Source organism: Hippoglossus stenolepis, chromosome 17 (assembly GCF_022539355.2).
Source record: "Hippoglossus stenolepis isolate QCI-W04-F060 chromosome 17, HSTE1.2, whole genome shotgun sequence".
Taxonomy (NCBI): Eukaryota; Metazoa; Chordata; class Actinopteri; order Pleuronectiformes; family Pleuronectidae; genus Hippoglossus; species Hippoglossus stenolepis.
The window spans coordinates 10935822-10956153 of NC_061499.1; the positions used below are offsets into that span (position 1 = coordinate 10935822).

General features: G+C 42.3%; 2 protein-coding genes across 12 annotated transcripts in view; both read right to left on the bottom strand.

Annotated features, from left to right (window-relative positions):
* Positions 1-107: 107 nt before the first annotated feature.
* Positions 108-9113, bottom strand: LOC118124452. 8 transcript variants are annotated; one of them, XM_035182260.2, is made up of 13 exons: positions 8977-9113; positions 7995-8093; positions 6243-6274; positions 6067-6144; positions 5848-5990; positions 4715-4837; positions 4557-4614; positions 4071-4424; positions 3258-3394; positions 3053-3163; positions 2854-2911; positions 2087-2149; positions 108-1960 (listed from the first exon to the last, which is right to left on the bottom strand). In XM_035182260.2, exons 3-13 carry the CDS (start codon positions 6250-6252, stop codon positions 822-824), a joined length of 2274 nt encoding a protein of 757 aa, XP_035038151.2. In that variant the 5' UTR covers positions 6253-6274; positions 7995-8093; positions 8977-9113; the 3' UTR covers positions 108-821. The 8 variants fall into 8 exon arrangements, with proteins under 8 accessions (XP_035038151.2, XP_035038148.2, XP_035038146.2 ...); XM_035182257.2 differs by having other exon boundaries at positions 6067-6147; XM_035182255.2 differs by having other exon boundaries at positions 6067-6274.
* Positions 9114-14385: 5272 nt separating this feature from the next.
* The window catches only part of LOC118125134, a 31445-nt gene continuing 25498 nt past the window's right edge, over positions 14386-20332 (bottom strand). For 3 of the 4 annotated variants that reach the window (XM_047344255.1, XM_047344254.1, XM_047344252.1), the window contains 9 exons: positions 19976-20036; positions 19141-19263; positions 18498-18890; positions 18337-18411; positions 18114-18247; positions 17906-18028; positions 17031-17088; positions 16864-16944; positions 14386-16708 (listed from right to left, as the gene is read on the bottom strand). In XM_047344255.1, coding sequence (XP_047200211.1) covers positions 15246-16708; positions 16864-16944; positions 17031-17088; positions 17906-18028; positions 18114-18247; positions 18337-18411; positions 18498-18890; positions 19141-19263; positions 19976-20036 — 2511 coding nt within the window. In that variant the 3' untranslated portion in view covers positions 14386-15245. The remainder of the gene's footprint in view (positions 16709-16863; positions 16945-17030; positions 17089-17905; positions 18029-18113; positions 18248-18336; positions 18412-18497; positions 18891-19140; positions 19264-19975; positions 20037-20332) is intronic. The other variant, XM_047344253.1, reaches the window with a different exon arrangement.

A 20332-nucleotide genomic window follows, 5' to 3' on the forward strand; every position in this document is an offset into this window, starting at 1 on the left:
TTAGGAAATCTACATTTGATGACATGATCATTTGGTTATACATTATTGTCAACATAAATATAAACCTCAGAGGAAAACAAAATCAGCATAAAATCTAATCATCCAAATAATCTCAGAAGGTTCTTTATTGAGCTGGTTGAGCAGGACATTTAACAATTCATGACAGGCTTCAGCTTTTTTTAACCAGAAGTAGAACAAATTAACTGGAGCACAAACTCAAAGTGAGTCATCACACATTTGATGGATTTTAAAGTCAATTCTTCCGAGTTATTCAGGCTCAGTTTAAACATTCATGAAGTCACACTGGTATAATGATCCAGCAGGGGAAAAAATGTGGGTGTTCGTTCAATGTATTTAGTGACACCTGATTACAGTTTCTCTCTCTTTTTAGCACTTTGCTGCTTTGGCTCAGAACTCAAAGGAATGAAAACACTGTCTCTCACCTTCACTTGGTTAGGATGCATGAGAAACCTAAAAATACAGCAAATAAATTATATATAAAGTGTAGTTTTACACTGTATCTTCGATCCTGTCTGCATAGCTGAAATCATGTTTATAATACTCATAGAAGAATAACAAAGGTTTTCAATACAAATATCTTTCTAAATAAAAAAAATTATACAAATCTTCCCCATAACGCTTTTTAAAAACACGCCAAAGAAAATATGTAAAAAAAATATAACATCGAATAATACTGAAACAGTCAAAAAGTAAAAAGTCTGATTTCTAAACTCAGAGGCAAACATCCTTCTTATCGTATTTTATATGTGAGCATAATACGACAGCACAATTAGAAGCCATGTTGGACCATCAGAGTTGTTCTAGCGCCACCCCTGGAAATCATCAACCCTCCGCCGCCCAGTGTCTCTGAAATTGAAATCAGAGTTGGTTCCATAATACAGAGATGGCACGGGTGGGATGAAAGCATTTGACCAGGACATGTCCCCACCTCCGCTGCTGCTGCTGTCTGGATAGGGAAAGTAGCAGTCAGGTTTGGTTGTCTGTCCATAACCGTAGCTGGGGTCAGACATCGCCCCGTGGCCTGTTTGGACACCGTGATACGCCAGAGGATGCGTCATATAACTTTGTGGAGTTATCTGGACATTGCCAGCGGTGAACTCCATGTATGTTGGCACCCGTCTCTGCTCAGTCCCAAGAGAGTACACGCTAGTCTCTGGTGCGAAACTGCCACTGTGAGCAACGACGTCTCCTAACTGAGGACACGCGTTGATCCGAGCAGCGTCTGAACGAGGAGCCACCCCACCACTACGCCCCGCAGCGGCCGTCATGAGACTCGTGTGATCTGGTGCCATGTGAGGATTTTGGAGCGGTTGTTGGTAATACCACTGTTCAGCGTAACCCATCTCAGGTGTGCAGGGAATGTAAGTGTGGGGCACGGCAGGCGACAGCTCCTCAGTGTGTTTGTGTCGGTATTCTGTTGCCATCTCTTCATCAAAGTTCCCTCTTGATCTCTCTTGAGAACCGTGGTGTCTGTTGTGATTCCTCTCCCAATAACCCTTGTGGTCTTCTCTCTCAGTTGTGTCTTTGGGCTGGCTGAAGTGTTCATTATCAATGGAATCACCATCCGCCATTTGATACAGAGTGACTGTGCAGTTTTTCTCTCCTGCCATGTATTGACCGGCCTCTGCATCTCCACTGTAGAGGTGTTCAGCATGGTCAACGGCAAACGATCCAGCGTCGCCATCATCAGTGTCGGACTTGGGCGATGGGAAGAGGTCTGAGGCCGGTGGTGGTGAACAGGACACCGGGAGGATGTCCTTGCTGAAAGACGTCCTCTGCAGCACCACTGGACCTTTGGTAAGAGGCAGGCTTACCGTAAATAAAGTATCTGCCACTTTCCCCTTCTTCCTCTTCGCCGTCGTCCTTTTCCCCCAATTTGACAGAAGGGCAGAACGTTTCTCCGTCACGCCTTCAACCGAGGTCTTGTTCACACTATGCCCTGAGCAAAGAGCGTCAAGTGGACACACAAGTTGAAAAGCAAAAGGAAATAATAAGAATATCTCATTACAGAAAGAAAGAAAGAGGTTTGGCCCCAGTCCGTACAGTATCTTTCAAAGAAACACACCTCTGACAGTTAATTTGTTTTTTTGGGTGCTTGTATCCCATCCTTTACACAGCATCCTCATACCTGAAAGTGAAAGAAATGCAATACATGGAGCATACAAAAAAAACACAACCGTCAAGTCCTTGCATTGAAAAACACACAAGACCAACGTTCGTGTTCAAAATGTGCTTCAAACACTGATGAGGCTGAAAGAGAATAAAGAAGATGATAAAAAAAAAAGGGGTGAAACAGAAGTTCCACTTTTTCTGGGCAACAGAGGCTTTCACCATGGATTAATCATCATGGGAATAGTGTTTCAAACATATAAAAATGGACGCATCTCAACCAAAAGTTTTCATCATATGTAGCGTGACTGTTTATACTGTACGGTTTTGTACTGTTTATTTTCATTAACAGTACAAAACCGTAAATTTGAATGACAGTCAAAAACGTTTTACGGTAACATAATGGTAACCCTGCTTAAGTTCATCAAATGTTTTTGAGAACACAGTCCAAAGCCTGATTATGACGGGGGATTATGACCTATATTGCAGGCCAGCCACCAGGGGGCATTGGTTGATTTTGCTTTTGGGGAACTGTTATGTCGACCATCTTTATGTTTTCAAACAAAAGCGCTTGGGAGGTTTCTCTTGATGAAACCATAGATGAATACTGTGAAGGGACAGAGTGTAGAGTACAGGTCATACTTACACCTCGAGTCACTCCTCAAGAGCTCAGACCTGTTTATGGCCACACAAACAAAAGCAAACACACAAATCTGTACTTACACCAGTGGTAACTTCTGCCAGTCAGTTGGATACAGAGTGAATCTGGTGCGTTTATCACCTGGGAACATAAGATGTTTAAACACTGATGCGAGAATACGAGTACAGGAGCAGTCAAGACCTTGCTGGTGAAGGACACGAGTCGTCTTACACCTAGAATAACCAGAGCAAGGTAAACTGTGCAGAGTAGTCAACGCGATACCTTCAGCTCTCCTCTGCCTTCCTCTCGCTCCACTTTTTTGGCCAGTGATTGGAGGAAGTTGTCATTAATATCTGCAGTCGATGCTTCCACCTGCTCAGGATAAGTTTCCGTCTAAAAAAAAAAACGTACTCCTGGAATGTTCATTACTGCCCGGCAACACATAATGTGTTTCTTTCAATTTCAGGTATTGATACAACAAACTGACCAAGTAGTTGATGAGATGGGAAGAGTCGGTCAGGTGATCAATGACGTCCCTTTTGTTGGATCGGATGCGGCAGCAGTGGCATAAGAAAAGGAAGGTGCAGCCAGTGTCACTCCTGCACTCGACCACGCGGCACAGACCTGTTGTGAGCATATACAAGCAGCTTTTTAAAAAAAATTAGTCACAAAATCTACAATGAAATACTAATGTCCAGCACTTATTACTAGCAATGGTGAAAGAACCCATAATGTTTTTCATGTCGACATCAATCAATCAAATCAGAGACCCCATTCAGACCTGGTATCAACATCCTGAGTGAACTGATCACAAGTGGACAGCTTTAAATATGCGTGTTCACACTTGGTATTAAAAGGTTTCCTGAATGTGTCTCCTATGATCACTTGAGATGGGATCTCACTTCCAACTCACATATGCAAATGTACATGTACATGATGTTGTTTTTACCCAGTGTGAGTTTACAGATATGTCCGATGTCACTGTGTGTGTGTGTGTGTGTGTGTGTGTGTGTGTGTGTGTGTGTGTGTGTGTGTGTGTGTGTGTGTGTCTGCATGAGCGGATGTGTGGCAAGGACACATTTGCATTCCCACAGTGATAAGAATGTGGCCACTTGTGCACCTCTGAATGTGGTCTGGGAGATAAGATCTCAGGACACATTTGAGTGCGTTGACACGCGTACTTAGCATTGTCCCCTTGTGATTGGCTCCCTCAGGACAGATGTTAAGACCAGGTCGGATCCGGGCCTTACACCACATCCTCAATGTGTTCTCACAGCTGCTGTTATCTATCTGTGCTCACCAATAAGAGGCTTGGTTCCTCTGTAGCCATGAAGAAAGCTGCTGCTGTTCTCTGAGAACCCAGATGGTTCAGTGTGGTTTGAGTGTGACGTTGAGATGTTTGTTAACCAGCCCTCTGACTCAATAGTAGGAGCTGCAGTTGAATGCATCAGATAAGGATTGTTGGTCTGTGTTGACATCTTATGCGAGATCACATCAGCATCGAGGGATCTCTCGCTCCTGCGCAGTTCGTGGCGACCGAGCAACACAATCCTCTGCGATTGGACGGAATGTTGCTCCAGCTGAACAGATGTAGTCTGAGAGTGGCTCTCAGGTCCACCCTGCCATTCTCTTACAGTTTTTATCAGAGTTACTGCTGTAGTGGTTGAGAGAGAAAAAGAGCCATATGTATAAAAAAAACAACTGATATGTACATATAGAAATAGTTCCAAAAAAACACAAGGGGAAACCGACACAGGAAATAGGAAGACCGAGATCAATCACTGACCATCATTCTCGCTGAGTGTTGCCATCTTCTGGTATAGAACGTCTTCAACCTCTATTAACTTCATGTCAAGGTGCAAAAACATGTGAGAACTCATCCGAAACGCATGTATTTGCAAACAGAAACAAAGATATACGCAGTCAAACATAAACAGAACATACCTGGACATCTCCACTCCCCTCTTTTCCCTCGATTTTCTTGGCGATCTCCATCAGTGGCCAGGCCAGCCTCGACAGGTCAGAGTTCTCCTTCCATTCACACACTAGATGGGGGTGCCAGGCTTTCTGTCAAGCAAAACACCACCTGCGAGTAAACTACAACTCAACCCAGCAAGCAAACGTGCCATTACGACTTGTTTTATCTTTACCACAGCGTTTTGAAAAGAGCTCTGATGGTGCTCGGTGTGCTCGTTGTCATGGAAATTTACTGAATCTAACTGTCCTGTTATGGAAATTTACAGATCCTCCTGTCCTGGCATGACTATGCTCAAAGTTCAGTTGGATTGACCTGAAACATCATTGTATAATTCTACTTAATGTTTGCATCTGTCTGATACCAAGAGATGTTCTCTACCTTGGACCTAAACGTCCCTGTGACTATTTGTTTTTCTGCCCAGTGTCTATACAATCAGGAGAGATTGTATTTGACCCATTCTCTGCTGATGTCTGAGCGCTGGACACGTCCTGTCTGGCTGATATCGAAGGATGACGTGGAGCCCCTCGATCTGTGCATAAAAGCCAGCACATCATATGAGCCATTTTGTCAGATTCTTGAAGCCTGCAGTGGCTTTGAGAATTCTGTCCCTATTTGGCCAAATAGTTCCATTGTAACTCTGTTTGTGTTCAAATACATTCTCTGTAAATTGTTTCTCGACCATTAATTAAATACTTTGATATCATTGAATTGATCTCGCAGTCTGATGGTTTATTTCCTCACCAGGGAATTAAATACAAATTCCCACCACACTCGTCTCCTCCGCTTCAACCTTGATGAGGCCCTCAGCCTGTTTCTTATCTCCTGGGATTTCACACTTCACCTCTGCATAAAAGAAAACGCCTGCAAATGTTTCCTTGTCTTTCCCTCTTCGGGATGCTCACATGCTGTAAGACTGTCTTACCTTTTTTGACAAAGAATGAAGTGCACAGAAAAGATTATAATTCTCACATCTCTTTATGTCAGAAGCCTCGCCTACCTTAAGCAGTGTGGACGCCAGGCAAATCCATAGGAGGGTGGATGCGTTTTCAAACAACAACGTAGCAGTGTGGATGCATCCTTGTTCTACGGTCCTACTTACAATGTAGTTGTATCTGTGGAGACTTCCCATGATGTGGTTCCGCATGTCGGCTTTACTCAGTCGACACACACACACCTCGCACAGGTACGAGGCTTCTCTGCAGCGCGCCCCCACCTTCACACACTCTATAATGCTGCCCAGGCCTGACGGGATGAAAGTACAAATTATTTCAATAAGCACAGGCAACCCAAAACAAAACAGGTGTTTGTTGCTACGTACCAATAATGGGTTGTAGTCTCTTCTTGTTGTTCAGATACACCTTCAGAGAATCAAAGAGCTCGCTTGTGCTCGATAATCCTACTAACAGAGAATGCATCAGAAAAAAAACAGTGACATGCTTCTACGCGTGGTAGCCCACGTGCACACAGTGACAGACTTAACTTGCTGTGCCTCACCCGGCTGCATGTTGCAGTTGTAGAATCACCACCTGCAGAAAAAAAGCTTAATAAATAATTGTAATTCAAATTCAGAGCACTGTTTCTAAAGGAAAGCTCATGCGTCCTGTAACTAGCTGCATGGTGAAGAGGTGGACTTTGATCTCTCTTAAATGTACAGATTATATAGCAGTGCAGATTCTTATCAGACATTTCCTCGGTTTTACCCTTACTCAAGCATTCCTGTAACTGCACCTACTGAGCACATTCAGGTCGAACAGTTAGATAATGGAAATTTCCATTACACAAAGGATATTCAACATCTTGTCCAATATTCTCAAGAAATGCACCTTATTTATTAAATCTCTCTTTCTGTCGCATTTTAAGTGGACTTCCACTGCACTGTGGGTTTTTTTCTTTCTTAGTTGCATATTTTTACCATGTATTTGATTGCATTTTGATATGTCTGGCTGCTTTGACAAATTTAATTTCCCTCCACGATCAATAAAGTAATCTATTTATCTATGTATCTATCTATAACCTATATTCACATTGTTTTGTAATGATGTGTGTGTGGAAGATTGACCAGTTGTTTATCTAAAAGGGAAACTTTAGGGTGACGATTATTGCTTAGAGATTTGAACTTTATTGCCTCTTTGAAGCCTCAACTTTATCTCCTTGTATATGGTTGGGATCTCACACCCGGGCTCTCACACCCGGGCTCTCACTCCAGGGATCTCACACCCCGGGTCTCACTCCAGGGATCGTCCACAGAGACGTGAAGGCAGGATGTCTCCCCCACTGATAAGACATCAGGAGGGTAATAAATACCTTTGCATACCCTATGAAGGGGGGCCTGAGGGTTAAAAGAACACAGACCTCACCTCTTATCTGTGCTCATATGTATTGTCATTCAGAGTGATGTGTACTGAGTCTGTCTCCAGATGCTGAATATCTAGTACTGACTTTTTATTGCCCCATTAAAAAAACCCTGGTATAAATGAGAGGGTACTGAGAGCAAAGTTTTCAACTTTAAATGTTGCATGCCCCCTTTAAGAGTGTCAGCTGACTTTTAAAAGGCATTTCCAATCAATAAAGTTTGTATATTTTGCTAAATTTGTGTTACTCCTGTGGCTCGATATTAAACTATAACCACCAACAGGGGGCGCTGCAGCACCATCAGATCGTTCACACACAAGTCAATAGGTGTCCCTATAGTGAGCTTGTTCAAAATTATTATTATTATTAGATTAAAAACACCAGATGAAGTTGTGATGACTGTGGATTCATTGTAATAATTCTCCTTGTTTGTAAGTTAAACAGAAAACAAACATAAACAAACCATTTGATTCTAGCAACTATTAATGCAACTTTACTCGGGAACTAACGGAAGAATTATTTCCCTACTGGGTAATTTTTACATGAACCTCAAATCAACAACTCAGAAAGTCGGAACTTGTAAACTTCACAAAAACACAAAAAACACGGTTTTTTACGATTAATGTCCACATGTTTCCCACACACCTGATTCTTTCTACTCGCTTTCACACACAAATACAAAACATGTTGTTTACTGCGTCCGTGAACACATCAACTTCTCAACTAACTAAGGTTTCGGGGAGCACGTGAATGCACCGATAAGGTTGTTGTTTGTTGTTGTTTTTTACCACAAATAACTTCGACATGTTCGCGTCAACCCATCGAGTATAAGAAAAAGGCGTAATTCTCAAGTTACACGAGCAACAACTTTCAAGACGTTGACTTCCTGCTTACCGATGAAGAACAGCGTCTGTGATTGATCCCGATGTAGAGTTCCGTCTAGTGACTTTACTGTGAGTCAGGCTGCACTGATCCCTGGTCAGTTCCATATGACTGGGGCGGAAAGTAGTGGAAATGGTTTAGACTATTTACACCCAGAGGCAGAATCTCAGTGCGAGGGGAATCTGGTTTATTACAGCCTCCGTATTTATAACCCTAGACAAACACATCTAGTTACTACTGACGTGTGTGTGTGTGTGTGCGTGCATGTTTGTCATATTGTGTGTTTCCTGGAAGTCGTGTGTATATTTAGAACATGTTCTTTTGGCTAGAACTGGATTAAGGTCTGGCTAGATAAGGTTTGGCTAGATATTAAAGCCAAGTCAACAAGTAACACAACATCGTTCATTCAGAGATCAAACTGGTCCCTAGACCCCAAACTACCTGTCAGCAAATCATTCCACAACACTAACAACAACAAACTTTCACTCAATAATTCAGATCTTTCAACTATCTTGAACTTTTCTCACACCAAGCGTGAAAATATATAATGTATACATTCGAAACTTCAACATTACATTGATATAAGGTGCATAACTGAGAGTAGGTTATACGCAAATACAAGCTTCATCCTAAAGTTAACTCAAAGTGCAGTTTGAAATGTTTTAAACTGAGAACATGGCGTCTGAATAACATAGAACCAATTTGCATTGCTACAAAGTTGCATATGTGGTAATTGCTTACATTTTAAACTAAATCATGATACATGCGACTACACAAAATATATCCTCAATGCAATCAAAGTTTAAATGTGCTCATTGTGCATATATGATTCACCCAATCAGAAACATTTTAAATCATAGGCACCAGGAGGTCCCAGTCGAGGCACAAGATGTCATTCTAGAAAGTAATTCTCAAGTTACACGACCAATAACTTTCTTCCCCTTTTTTCTGCGGACATTTGGTAAAAAGTTAAAGACGTTGACTTCCTGCTTACCGATGAAGAACAGCGTCCGCGATTAATCCCGATGTAGAGTTCAGTCCAGTGACTTTACTGTGAGTCGGGCTGCGCTGTTCACTGTTAAATATTCAATATTCAATACTCACTGTTCACCATTCAGTTCCATGTGACTGGAGCTGGAAGTTGCGATTGCGCACTACAGCGCCTCAGTTTCTGCTTCGACCAATCAAATCAACAGCTTGTTGTGTGTGTGTGTGTGTGTGTGTGTGTGTGTGTGTGTGTGTGTGTGTGTGTGTGTGTGTGTGTGTGTGTGTGTGTGTGTGTGTGTGTGTGTGTGTGTGTGTGGGCTTAGACCTTACAGAGTGAGGTAATTTTGCCCAAACCTGGCTGTAGTTCAAAGCTTTGTGAAGTTCCATCACCACTGACGAGTTGCAGAGTTCATTAACCAAACAAAGCATAGAGTTAAAGCTGTAGTTAGGGGCTGGGGAATGAATTATGCCAACGAGTGTCCTGACTAAGATAGAAGTACAAGTGTGTGTGTGTGTGTGTGAGGAATTCACATCTTCAATGGACTGTGTGAAGGTTAAGATTTTTTTTCCTTTCACTCAAGCATGATCTTATTTTGATTCCAAAGGTCAGGGTCACGGTGGCCTCACAAAGTAGATTTATGTATTTCTTGATATCTTAAGATCAGCTTGAGGGAATGTCTTCAAATTTGGCACAAACTCTGACTTAGACTCAAAGATGAAGTGATTGGATTTTGGCTGACTAGCAGTATCCAATGATTGGACGGAGCCAACTGTTGAAGAATATCCTCATGAAGAATACACTTCCTGTAATTGCTCACTTAGGTTGTACGTGAGGGACTTTCTTATCGTCGAGCCAATTGTGTGTGTCGCCCTTGTATGTGTTTTTGTCCAGATAAAGTTACAACTGAGGATCTGGTATTTCCCGTAATGCAGCCAAGTTTGATCAAAAAAAGTTATGTAACTAGTCGTAGAACACTGTTCATTTTAGAGGTCAAGCTACACACAATAGAAGCAGCAGCAGTCCCACATCATGCATTTATATCATTAATAATGAGCACACAAAACACTATTGTAGACCTTTTTTTTTTTACAGTTCAAAAGAAGTTCTCTTCTGTAGTCGTAAAGAGAAACCCCCGTTCTCCTGGATAGACTTTTAGCCAACATTTGGAACCCCTCAGCCTCAATGCATCGGGCCTATAGAATACCTTTATAGTGGAAAAACACACATTCCAAAGAATACTTGAACATACAGTAATATAACTACAATTAATAATATGACACCAGTCGTAAGCTTATGATAGATACATTATTTCCTCCATATTCTATTCTCTCTCTCTCTTTATACATATATTGTCATGACTCTGAACTGAGCTTCTGGATTTCTGTTGGCCTCCTTAGTTTATGGACATTTACCTTGGTTTTGTGTTTGGTTGTTTTCCTTCTGAGTGTAATGGACATGTTAACTGTCTGTGAAACCTTGTATGTATAATGTATTTTTACTCCATGAACTTTCCTTCTCCTTGTACGAAAAAAACGAATGCAGATGCGGCCATCAGAACTGGCTGTGATCCAGTAGTGATTGCGCTAACGGAAGTATCATTGTTCAAAGTGTTTCCTCTATCTGACGATAGTTGTATGACTAGAATACCATAAATATCTGAAGGAGTGAACTCTTCTTGGTCAGACTCTTGGTCATTTCCCCTATGTATTGATCATGTTGAATCCTGTACAATGTAACCTTTGTTGACTGAATGAATCTTTGCCTGATTGCCTGAACTACGGCATTCTTGCCTTGATGTCATCAGAAGATCCTGACCCTTAGAAACAACCTCAACCAGAGGGAACGAGCCAAAGATATAAAGACGAAGAACAGCTTCCCATCGGGGTACAAACTACAAACCAACCTTCTTGTGTATTGTCGTGTTCTTTTGTCCCGAGGTATGAGAAGAGCCGGTCTCGGTTTGGTTCAACAAGTATTTATTTAGAAGCAATGAAAAGCTACAACATAGCTATGGGCACTCAACTCACAGCCCCGGCCGTCTAATAGCACGGGGTAGTCTAGAGTCGCACCGAACGGACGGCGGGTGCAATATTTATAATGAGGGGGAGTCACCGTGGTTTAGACCTTGGCTATCCCTTGCTGGTGCGCAGGCATGGTCCCCAGCCTATTGGCACTGGAATCTGCGAATGATGAGGAGCCGCTCCCAGGTTCGCCCCTCCTTTGACAGTAGCTGGGAAAATCTTCACATTTCTTACAGTGTTTGGTTTCATGCTTCAGCTGAAGCCTTGTGGGTCTTCAGTATTTTTGCAGATATGGTGTTGTTGTTCATTGCGTTCCTGCGTTATCGGCTGTATGTTCTGTGTGCGTAAGCATGCGCATTTTCTAGACAAAACAACGCCTTTCCTATCTGTCCTTCAGAACCTAGTGGCAGCTGCTTGAATTCTTTCTAAGGGTAGGTCACAGTTTCTTAATGAGCACAGTGCATTCATGTATGTGTGATGTTGAAAAAAGCTAATGGAGTTTAGGCTGTAATATAGTAAGTTAGTTATGAGAACAAGTTAAAGTACAGTGTATTGTATGCCACAGATGTACAGTCTTCTCAAAACAGGCCTTATCAGACAGGTGCAAGACTGAACTGCGAGGTGACGCACACACACACACACTAACCAACTTCAAGATTAAAACCAGCCAGCAACGGCTACTAAAAGTCACTATGTGAAGGCCACATATTCAGCCCAAACTGCCCCTGCCCCCACCCCTGTCTAACATACTGCATTTGTTTAGAGTTCAGTTTCATTGCCATCTTCACAGACACACACACAAAGAAAAACATGTATTATGCATTATGTATATAGGATATTACATTATATCTGTACACCATTAGGAGTAATAGTGTCTGTTGTTAGGATTTTAATAATATAATTAGACACTATAGCCCCGAAAAGGATTGATTTTACACGCACCATGTTTGTACCTTAACAGAAAGAATTGTTTTGTTATGTGTTAGGACTGTAATACATGAATGCACTGTGCTCATTAAGACACTGTGACCTATGCCTTAGAAAGAAATCAAGAAGCTGCCCCAGCTTCTGAAGGACAGATAGGAAAGGCGTTGTCTTGTCTGATGAATACGCATGCTTACGCACACAGAACATACAGCCGATAAAGCAGAAACACAATGTTTCTCACTCCAATGAACAACAACACCGTATCTGCAAAACTACTGAAGACTCACACAGCTTCAGCCAGATAAAGGCTTGTTTTTAATACACAAAACTTAACACTGTCAGAATGTGAAGATTTGCCCAGCTACTATCAAAGGAGGGACGAACCTGGGAGCAGCTCCTCATCATTGGCGGATTCCAGTGCCTAGAGGCTGGGACCAGCCTGTGCACTAGCCACGGTGACTCCCCCTCGTTATTGACCAATGAAGTTCTACCTACTATTATAAATATTGCACCCGCCGTCCGTTCGGGGCGACTCTTGACTACCCCGTGCTACTGATTAAAGCCGAGGCTGTGCATTGAGTGCCCATAGCTATGCTGTACCTTTTCATTGCTTCTAAATAAATACTTTTTTGAACCAAGACCGACTCTTCTCTCTACCTAAGGATAAAAGAACACGACACTGTCTAATTCCACAGATACTCCCTTATCTCCAAGCAGTTCCCAAGGTCAGGTTATAGATAAAGGGCCAACCAGCAGTAAATTCTAGTGTCTACATTGAATAGGTGATGCAAGTAGAGGGAGATATATGCGGATGTGGTCCGAGACATCGTCAGACTTGGGAGGGGACAATTACTCATGTTACTCTGTTGGCGTTTGTATATCGTTCCACCTTCTGGTCTCCATCATGCATCAAGTCCACATGAATCTCTCCTGCATGAGACATCAGCTGCTGCCTGAGTTCTCCTTTCATCAGCCTCCAGAAAAACTTCCATAACACAAACTAGTTCAAAAGTAACGGAGGGAGCAGAGGAAGTGAGGATTGATACTGTCCTCCCCCACAAATACCACGCATGCGGGGGAGGACAGTCTTGAGCAGTAAAACCCTCCCTTCCTCTCCTCCCACCGTTACTTTTGAACGACTTTCAGGCACTGTCCACAAATCTCTCACTAGGCCCGCTGTCTGTGGATTCAGGTGTTCACACGCCCTCAAAGATTCTTACTTTAAGACCACAGGGGACAAGTGAACACAACAAAGTTATTTTGTGTGGTTTTTACAGTCCTGAATGATTGAATCAACGCTCAACCGAGTTTCAAGGCATTTAATACTGGTCGAGAAGCAAACTTACACAGAGTCTATTGAACACAAACAAAGTTACAGTGTTTCTATTTGGCCAAATATCTAAATTCAGAGCGTGTTTACCCCTGAAAGACCGATCGACTGTAAAACCCAGACTTGGAACACAGAGATAACACAGACTTCAGAAATGCTGTTGAGGCCCTTGTTGACATAGTGAGGGACAAATTCCCTCTGAGACTGAACTTCTCAACTATCACCAACATGACACAGGAGCCAGAGGAGTCAGGCAGTTCGTTTCTGGCAGACCTGACGACAGCTTTCGTCACAGTGGCCTCATCAAACCTGACCCAATGGGCAGACGGCCTGTGGAGCCTTCTGAAGTCCATCTGAAAGAACATCACCTGAGCAGAATTGGCACAGATGGTGAAGAGATCCTGTGTAACTTGGAAAACCTGCCCACTCGCTGAGGATGAGTTGCTCAGCAGAGATGAGCAAAGGAAACAGCGCAGGCAGAAAAAGCTGGAAGACGCATGTAATAGAAAATTGCACTGATCAATGTCTTACTACTGTTATTGTGCACTTAGCGGATGCAACCTCAGAGTTCATGCCCTTACTTGCTAATATCACCTCCTGTTGACCCTGATCTGTGCAACAGGGTGCTGGGGTTGATTCCTCCTTCTGTAGCAGCGCCAGACGGCAGACGTTTCCTGTCTGCTTTCTGTTATGTTTCCTGTTTACCACAATGTATAAAAACCTTCTAACTATTCAAGGTTCCACTCTGAGTGTTGATTCTGACTGTGTAACCCTCTGCAGAGTTTACAATTAAAAACTCAAAGACAACTCCGGTCTGAGAAACGCTTTATTTCACATCTCGAGATAAATTTCCACTATACGCACAACTGTCCATGCCCAACGCATGTGCAGACATGACCCGACGACCTGTCCGAGGCCAACCCGGAAGAGGCAGAAGTCGTGGTAGAGGCTCACAGGGGACAAGTGAGTTGTGTGGTCTTTACAGTCCTTCCAAAAACACTGACTGCAGACTGAGACTCTATTATATTCTCTCCCGGACGATGCCTTTTAAGCAGATATAGAGATACAAAACTAACCACACTGCACCGCACTATCCATAAACTTCACACAGCTATTTTAGGAAGAAGGAAACAGTTATTATGAAAAATCTTTTAATAAATCAACAGTTTTCACAACAATTTTATTCAGATGAACAAAATGTGAATATAAAACTATGCCCGAAATCAGGTGACAACAGCTGAAAATGTAACATTAAAACTGTTAATACTGGAACCATCATCAGCAGTTAAATCCTTTTTCAGAGTTTATAAAATGATCCTTCATATTCAAAATAAGATATAAATTCAGTTTCAAACATTCACAGTATCCTGAACTCACTGCTACAACAGAAAAAACACTTAAAATTCGTATCTATTAAAATGCCAGTGTCGTAGGTTGTTCTTCACAAATGTTCACAAAGCAGAACCTTAGAAATATACAGCACCGTGCACTTGTGAACATACAGAACATACAAAAGCAAAGGCACTGATTTCCATCTGTTAATACTTAAATAAGAATATAACAACAAATCTAGGTTTTCTCTTCAATGGGTGCAAAATTAAAATGGCCGTAACTTAATAATTTACTGTTGTAAACAAAGCGGGAAAATGTCCAACAGAAAAATGTTGCTACAAAAAACAAAAAGAAATGCCTGCAAGCCTGTGATAATATTATGTTAAGTACCTTTATAGTCACAAGCGAACAGACACTATTCATGAAGATCCTGAGCCGTCATCTGTCCTCAGACCACTTCCCCATGGTCTTACACTCCTAAACTGAAAGAATATTTAACGGCTGCACAGCAGAAATCACTTGTAAGATCCTGGTAACAACAATGCTTTAACAAGTTGTATGATGGGATGTAAGAGAAGCTGTATTGACCATAGAGGGAGCTGCAGCAACAAACAAAAAAAAAGGCAGAAGCAAAGAAAGAGTTTGCAGAAGCCTGGGAGATGTTGTCACTGTTGGCTGGAGGGAGGAGATTGAAAAGCTGGAGGTCTGTTGTAAACCTGGTAAAAGTGCCGTGGCATTATGTCGCTGATGCTCTGCCCCGGAACAACTCCGCTGGTGCTGCATGCGGTCAGGTCAGTTAGCCTTTGTGAATGGTTGGCTGGAATAGTGAAAGGAACCGCTCCTAAGTTCACAGCATCATTTGTCACGTTGCCAAAGCCAGCAGACCGGGTGGCACTAGTCAATGAGGAGCGCTGCCACTGCCACTGCTGCTGCATATCCAGGCTCAGCCGTCCTGGGATTGGTGGCGCTGTGAAAACGTATCCAAATGTTTGAAAACGCATCTGAACTGATTCCTGCTCTGGATTAATCTGACCTGGGTAGAGCCCTTCATGTTGGTATAAACCCTGAGGATAAACAGACGGGTTCTCTGGGGTTGTGCAACCAGCGAAATTCACAGAAACAGGATGTCCGTATCCCCCTGGAGCTGCCGGGGTGATACTGGGGTTTGCAGTTTGATCTGTGGACAAACTGTGAGCGTCCTGAATTTCTCTCTTCACCTCAGTGTGGTCATGTTTTTTATAGCCACCGATAGGTTGCTGGTGAGTGTGGTCAGACCTGGCAGTTATGATGGGTTTAATGGGCAGCTGACAAACACTAGTGGTGTCGGTCGTAGTGTGACTTTGTAGCTGTGATACCTGACCCGTGTTAAAGTTGGCAGCCACACAGGTGAGATGAGGCTGGCGTTTGCTCACATTTACAGACATATTCTGAGCATCGGGGCTTTGGTGCTGTAGCTCATCGGGGGGGGCAGTGCTGACAGAGGGTAGCGTGGTGCCGACGGTTGCTGAGGACAAAAGGTTGCCTTTTGGTGAATGCCCCCTTGGAGATAAGCTGTTGACACACGGAACTTTTGGAATGACGTGTTGGTGCTCGGACTTTAAATCCACGCAAGGTGCTGTTGAAAGCATCCCCTCCAAAGATTCAATGGAGCGCGGAATATCTTTTAATGAAGCTTCAAGCCAAGAACACTGTGAATTCCATTGTGATGCCTTTTCCTCCATTTTCACTTCAGCCTGCTCAAACCTTGAAGCCCATTTTCCTTCCACACCCCTTTCAGAAGTGGAGGTTGTGGCGTCGGCATGACCTGGAGCTGACCTACAAGGGGACAGTTTCTTCTCAGATTTCTTCTGCAGCACCAGCTTTATAAGGTCATCAAGCATTGACCATTTCACTGTCCTCTCTTTGTCACATCCAGGTCCCGTTTCTTTCTCCTCTCCAGATACGGGGGTGAAGGTTGCAGCAGGGTTAACAGTGTACTCGAGAGCTGGTTCAGAGCTAGGCTGACGGTGCGGTGCCAATGAGCTGCGTGTGTGTTTGGCTGGCAAAGGATCATCGAGTTGGGGGTCATCTGTGACCAGCGCTTCAATAGATGGATCAGCTGGACGTTTTCTGGTTGGAAGGCATTTGTCTTTGAGAGACAAACAAAAAAGGAAAAAAACTTAAATTTAGTACAGATTAGAGAAGGTAAATGATTTTGTGTCCTTGATAAATGTGCGTGTATTGTGCGCAAACACACACACACACACACACACACACACACACACACACACTGTTGGGACTCACCACTTTGCTGTGGAGTACTGACTGGTAGAGACAAAACGCCGCTTTCCTCTTCTGTCTTGACTCTTGTCACCATGTGAAAAGCTACAAAAAACACAGTTGACACTAGTTACTGTTTAGTCACTTACACCAGCAGGTGTGACACAGTCGTGAATGTAACCTACTGCTACCTTCACTGAATGGAGCCGTCCGCACATGTTCAAACAGCTCGGGTCCCAGCAGCACACGCTTTGTGAGAGAAAACAATCAGAGGAGAGAATATTTATTTCCACTTTGTGCATTAAATTATTTTATTCATTGTGGAATCAGTAAAATAGACAACTTACATCTGTGTTTATAAAATTCCCACAAATCCCTTTTGATAAAGCTTATAGTTAGAGCTGGTTCAGGTCTGTCTTGGTCCTGCTCTTCGTTATGCCGCTAGAGGCCTAGGTTGTCAGGGACACATGGAGCTTCTCCTTCCTCCTCTTCCTCCTCCTCACATTAATGTCTTTTTCTGACTTGACTTCTTCCCTGGAGTCCTTGTGCTTTATCATTGCAGATGTAGGATCATGGCTGTGGTTGTGGATTATGATTACAACTAGATTGCTTAGATATCTAATATGCCTACTGACATATAAAACCATTACTGGCAATACTTCTATCATTAAATGGTAATGGTAAATTATTTATATCAATATAGCGCTTTTCTTCTCTTGATGATCACTCAAAGTACTTTACAGTACAGTTTGTCCTTTACATTGCTGCTCCCTTCATCTGTCAGGCATTTTCTTTTGTATAAATACTTAATACAACACAAAACATTAATACACATCTCCATTTATCACTCTCTTTTCTCATGAATGTTATATTGTTATTTTGTTTGGGCATATGTTTTCCCTGTTAAAAGCATTTGTTGTTTTTCCTCACTTTAAGGGCAGAGGATGTCACACCTATGAGACAAATTGGGATTTGGGAAAATTTGATTGATGACTGATCTATTTGAAAATATGTTTTGCTGACAAGTGCGTAACATATTGACCTGATACAATACCCGTGCAGTTACCTTGTAAAAAAAGTCTCTTTTTGAGAGTTCCGTCACGACGTCCTTCAGAATTTTGAATTTTATTTCTTGAGCCAGATCCTTCAACGGCCAGAATTGCAGCATAAAATGCGGATAAGACCTCAACTGAAAGACATGCATATTGAATCATTAAAAATGTGGGAGCAAATGTAAAATACATTTTTTAATTCATTACTGAGACACCACTCACCATGTATTTGACCACGTGATCCGTATTGATCAGGTGTTGAAAGATGTGATGGATGGAGAGCGTCTCCTCGCAGCTCTCGCACAAGAAGAATAAATTCCCAAATATCCCTCGACACTCCCACACATTGTCCAGACCTGAGGAGGACAAGTCTTCTTTAATTATAATGTATGCTTTTGTGAAATGACATGAAATGAGGGGAGTTCAAAAGGATTGTCACACCCACCTATGATTGGTTCAGTGTCCTTCTCAATTGCGCTAACATTTGTGGATGAATAACTGCGGCCCTGATTTCTTTCTGCTGCGACACCAAAACAAAAATCACATGTCAGTACATGAAATGACTAAAGCCAACAGATCCACATGGTGTAAATGCATAATACCTACCGACTGAAACGCTTGGGAGCACCCCTGATGCACTGTGCTGCTCGTGCTCTGGTGTCGGTACATGTTCTGCTTTGAGGCTGGGTCTTGATTGGTCCTGCTGCTCCGTGTTCACCGGAGCTGAGGAGAACTGGTCTGGGCTGGGGGACATTACAGGTGACGTCTTCCCTGTGTCCCGCATCTCTGGGTCACTTCTCTCCTGCTGCCGTCTGTTCTCAAGAGTCCCTTGGTGTGTATGAGGGGTTTGGGCACAGGTGCATGCAGATTCTGAGTAAGCGGCACAAGGATCTGCACGACCGGGTTTCTCTTGGACTTGGACGAGTGTACAGGTGTTCTCCTGCTGCGGCTGGTTGTTGGTAAGAAGCTCTGGTTTTTCATCCTGAGGTGTGTCAATCACTGAAAAGAAAAGAAAACATTTGGCCCAGTGTAATTCCAGATCTGTGAGTTTCATTCACAGGTCTATTATTAACATAAAAAGAATAAAAATACATGCGTTTCTCAAGTCATCACAATTTAAGATCAAGATTAAAGTCCTAACTATGGTGACGATATGTCCAAAGACCACGACATCATCTCAGCAATTTACGTATTAAATCATAAGTTCAAATGCGTTTGCATGATGCTCAGAAATGAAACTTGAATTTACCATCATCTAAGCTTGAAGCCTCACATGAACTGGGGAAGGCAAGTTTTGGTCTCAATGATTCTGGAGCATCATCAGTGAAGGGGGGCGGGGCCTGATTCAGCATCATATTCAGTCTTTCTATAGCTGAGAAGAAAGAGACAGAGGATTAAGACCAAAACAGTAACCAACAATAACCTTATCAATAAAACTGTTCACTTCCATGAAAATAAATACAATTCTTCACTGTCGATAATTCTCCTGCAAAGTTGAACTTGTAGTGGAAAAACAACTAAGTATAGTTTAAAATAACTAAGTGTGGTTGAAACCTATTTTGTAGTTGTAGAGTAACTTTTTGCAGACCTGTCCAAGACTTTTATGACCTGAACTGTTTATGACCTGAAACCTGTATTACCTTTCTATTACTTATTGACTGTCCAAGAACCTAATGGAAACGTATGCAGATCATTTATTCCTGTGTTTTAATTCCTGTCTCAAACTGCGCCCACAGAACCAGTCTGAACTGGCTCAGACAAACAGCCTTAGTTCTCCTATATAAGATCCTTGCATTTGACTGTTCTCCATCTTCACTCTGAGATCCCTGTGACTCTCTGTGTTGATCCTTTCTGCAGAAAGCCTCTATTAAAATACACGTGGATAAATTTGGTGTTCCAGCCTCTTGTATTTCCAGATTTCCATCACAAACTTTTTCTATTTTACCAAATTTTATCAAAGAAGACGTATGTTTTTCAGTTTTTCCTCCGGCGTGTTATTTCGTATATGTATATTGTCTTCTTATATTCATGTCTTCAGATGACCCTGAAATGCCTCCTCAGTAGAGTATAGAGAATATCTTTACCTGTTTTGGCATCCAGGCGATCACGCAGCTCATTATAGACATCATCCGTCACTTCAATTGTCTAACAGAAACAATGACAAAATCCCCCACTCGTGTTAACTAAAAGTTAAACCAAGCTACCATAAATAATGTACATGTCTGTGCCATTTACAGATGGACAATTTGATGCATGTTTATCTGTTTCATCATTCGAAAGGTCTTTCTCCATATTATCTGGATACTTTATCATCTCTTAGCAGTTTTAACAAAAGTTAATACCTCGTACTAATGTACAATAATTATTACAATATACTACATCTTAAAAATGTCAACACTGGCACTTAATGATTTGACCAGTACATTGTGTTTAAAAGTTCC

Excerpts from the sequence above, each read along its gene's own strand:
- LOC118124452 (XM_035182255.2), bottom strand. The coding sequence starts at position 6,163 with ATGCATTCTCTGTTAGTAGGATTATCGAGCACAAGCGAGCTCTTTGAT. Across the intron at positions 4,615-4,714 it reads AGGGGAGTGGAGATGTCCAG|TTAATAGAGGTTGAAGACGT; the intron begins GTATGTTCTGTT and ends CTTGACATGAAG. Across the intron at positions 2,150-2,853 it reads TGGCAGAAGTTACCACTGGT|GTATGAGGATGCTGTGTAAA; the intron begins GTAAGTACAGAT and ends TTTCACTTTCAG.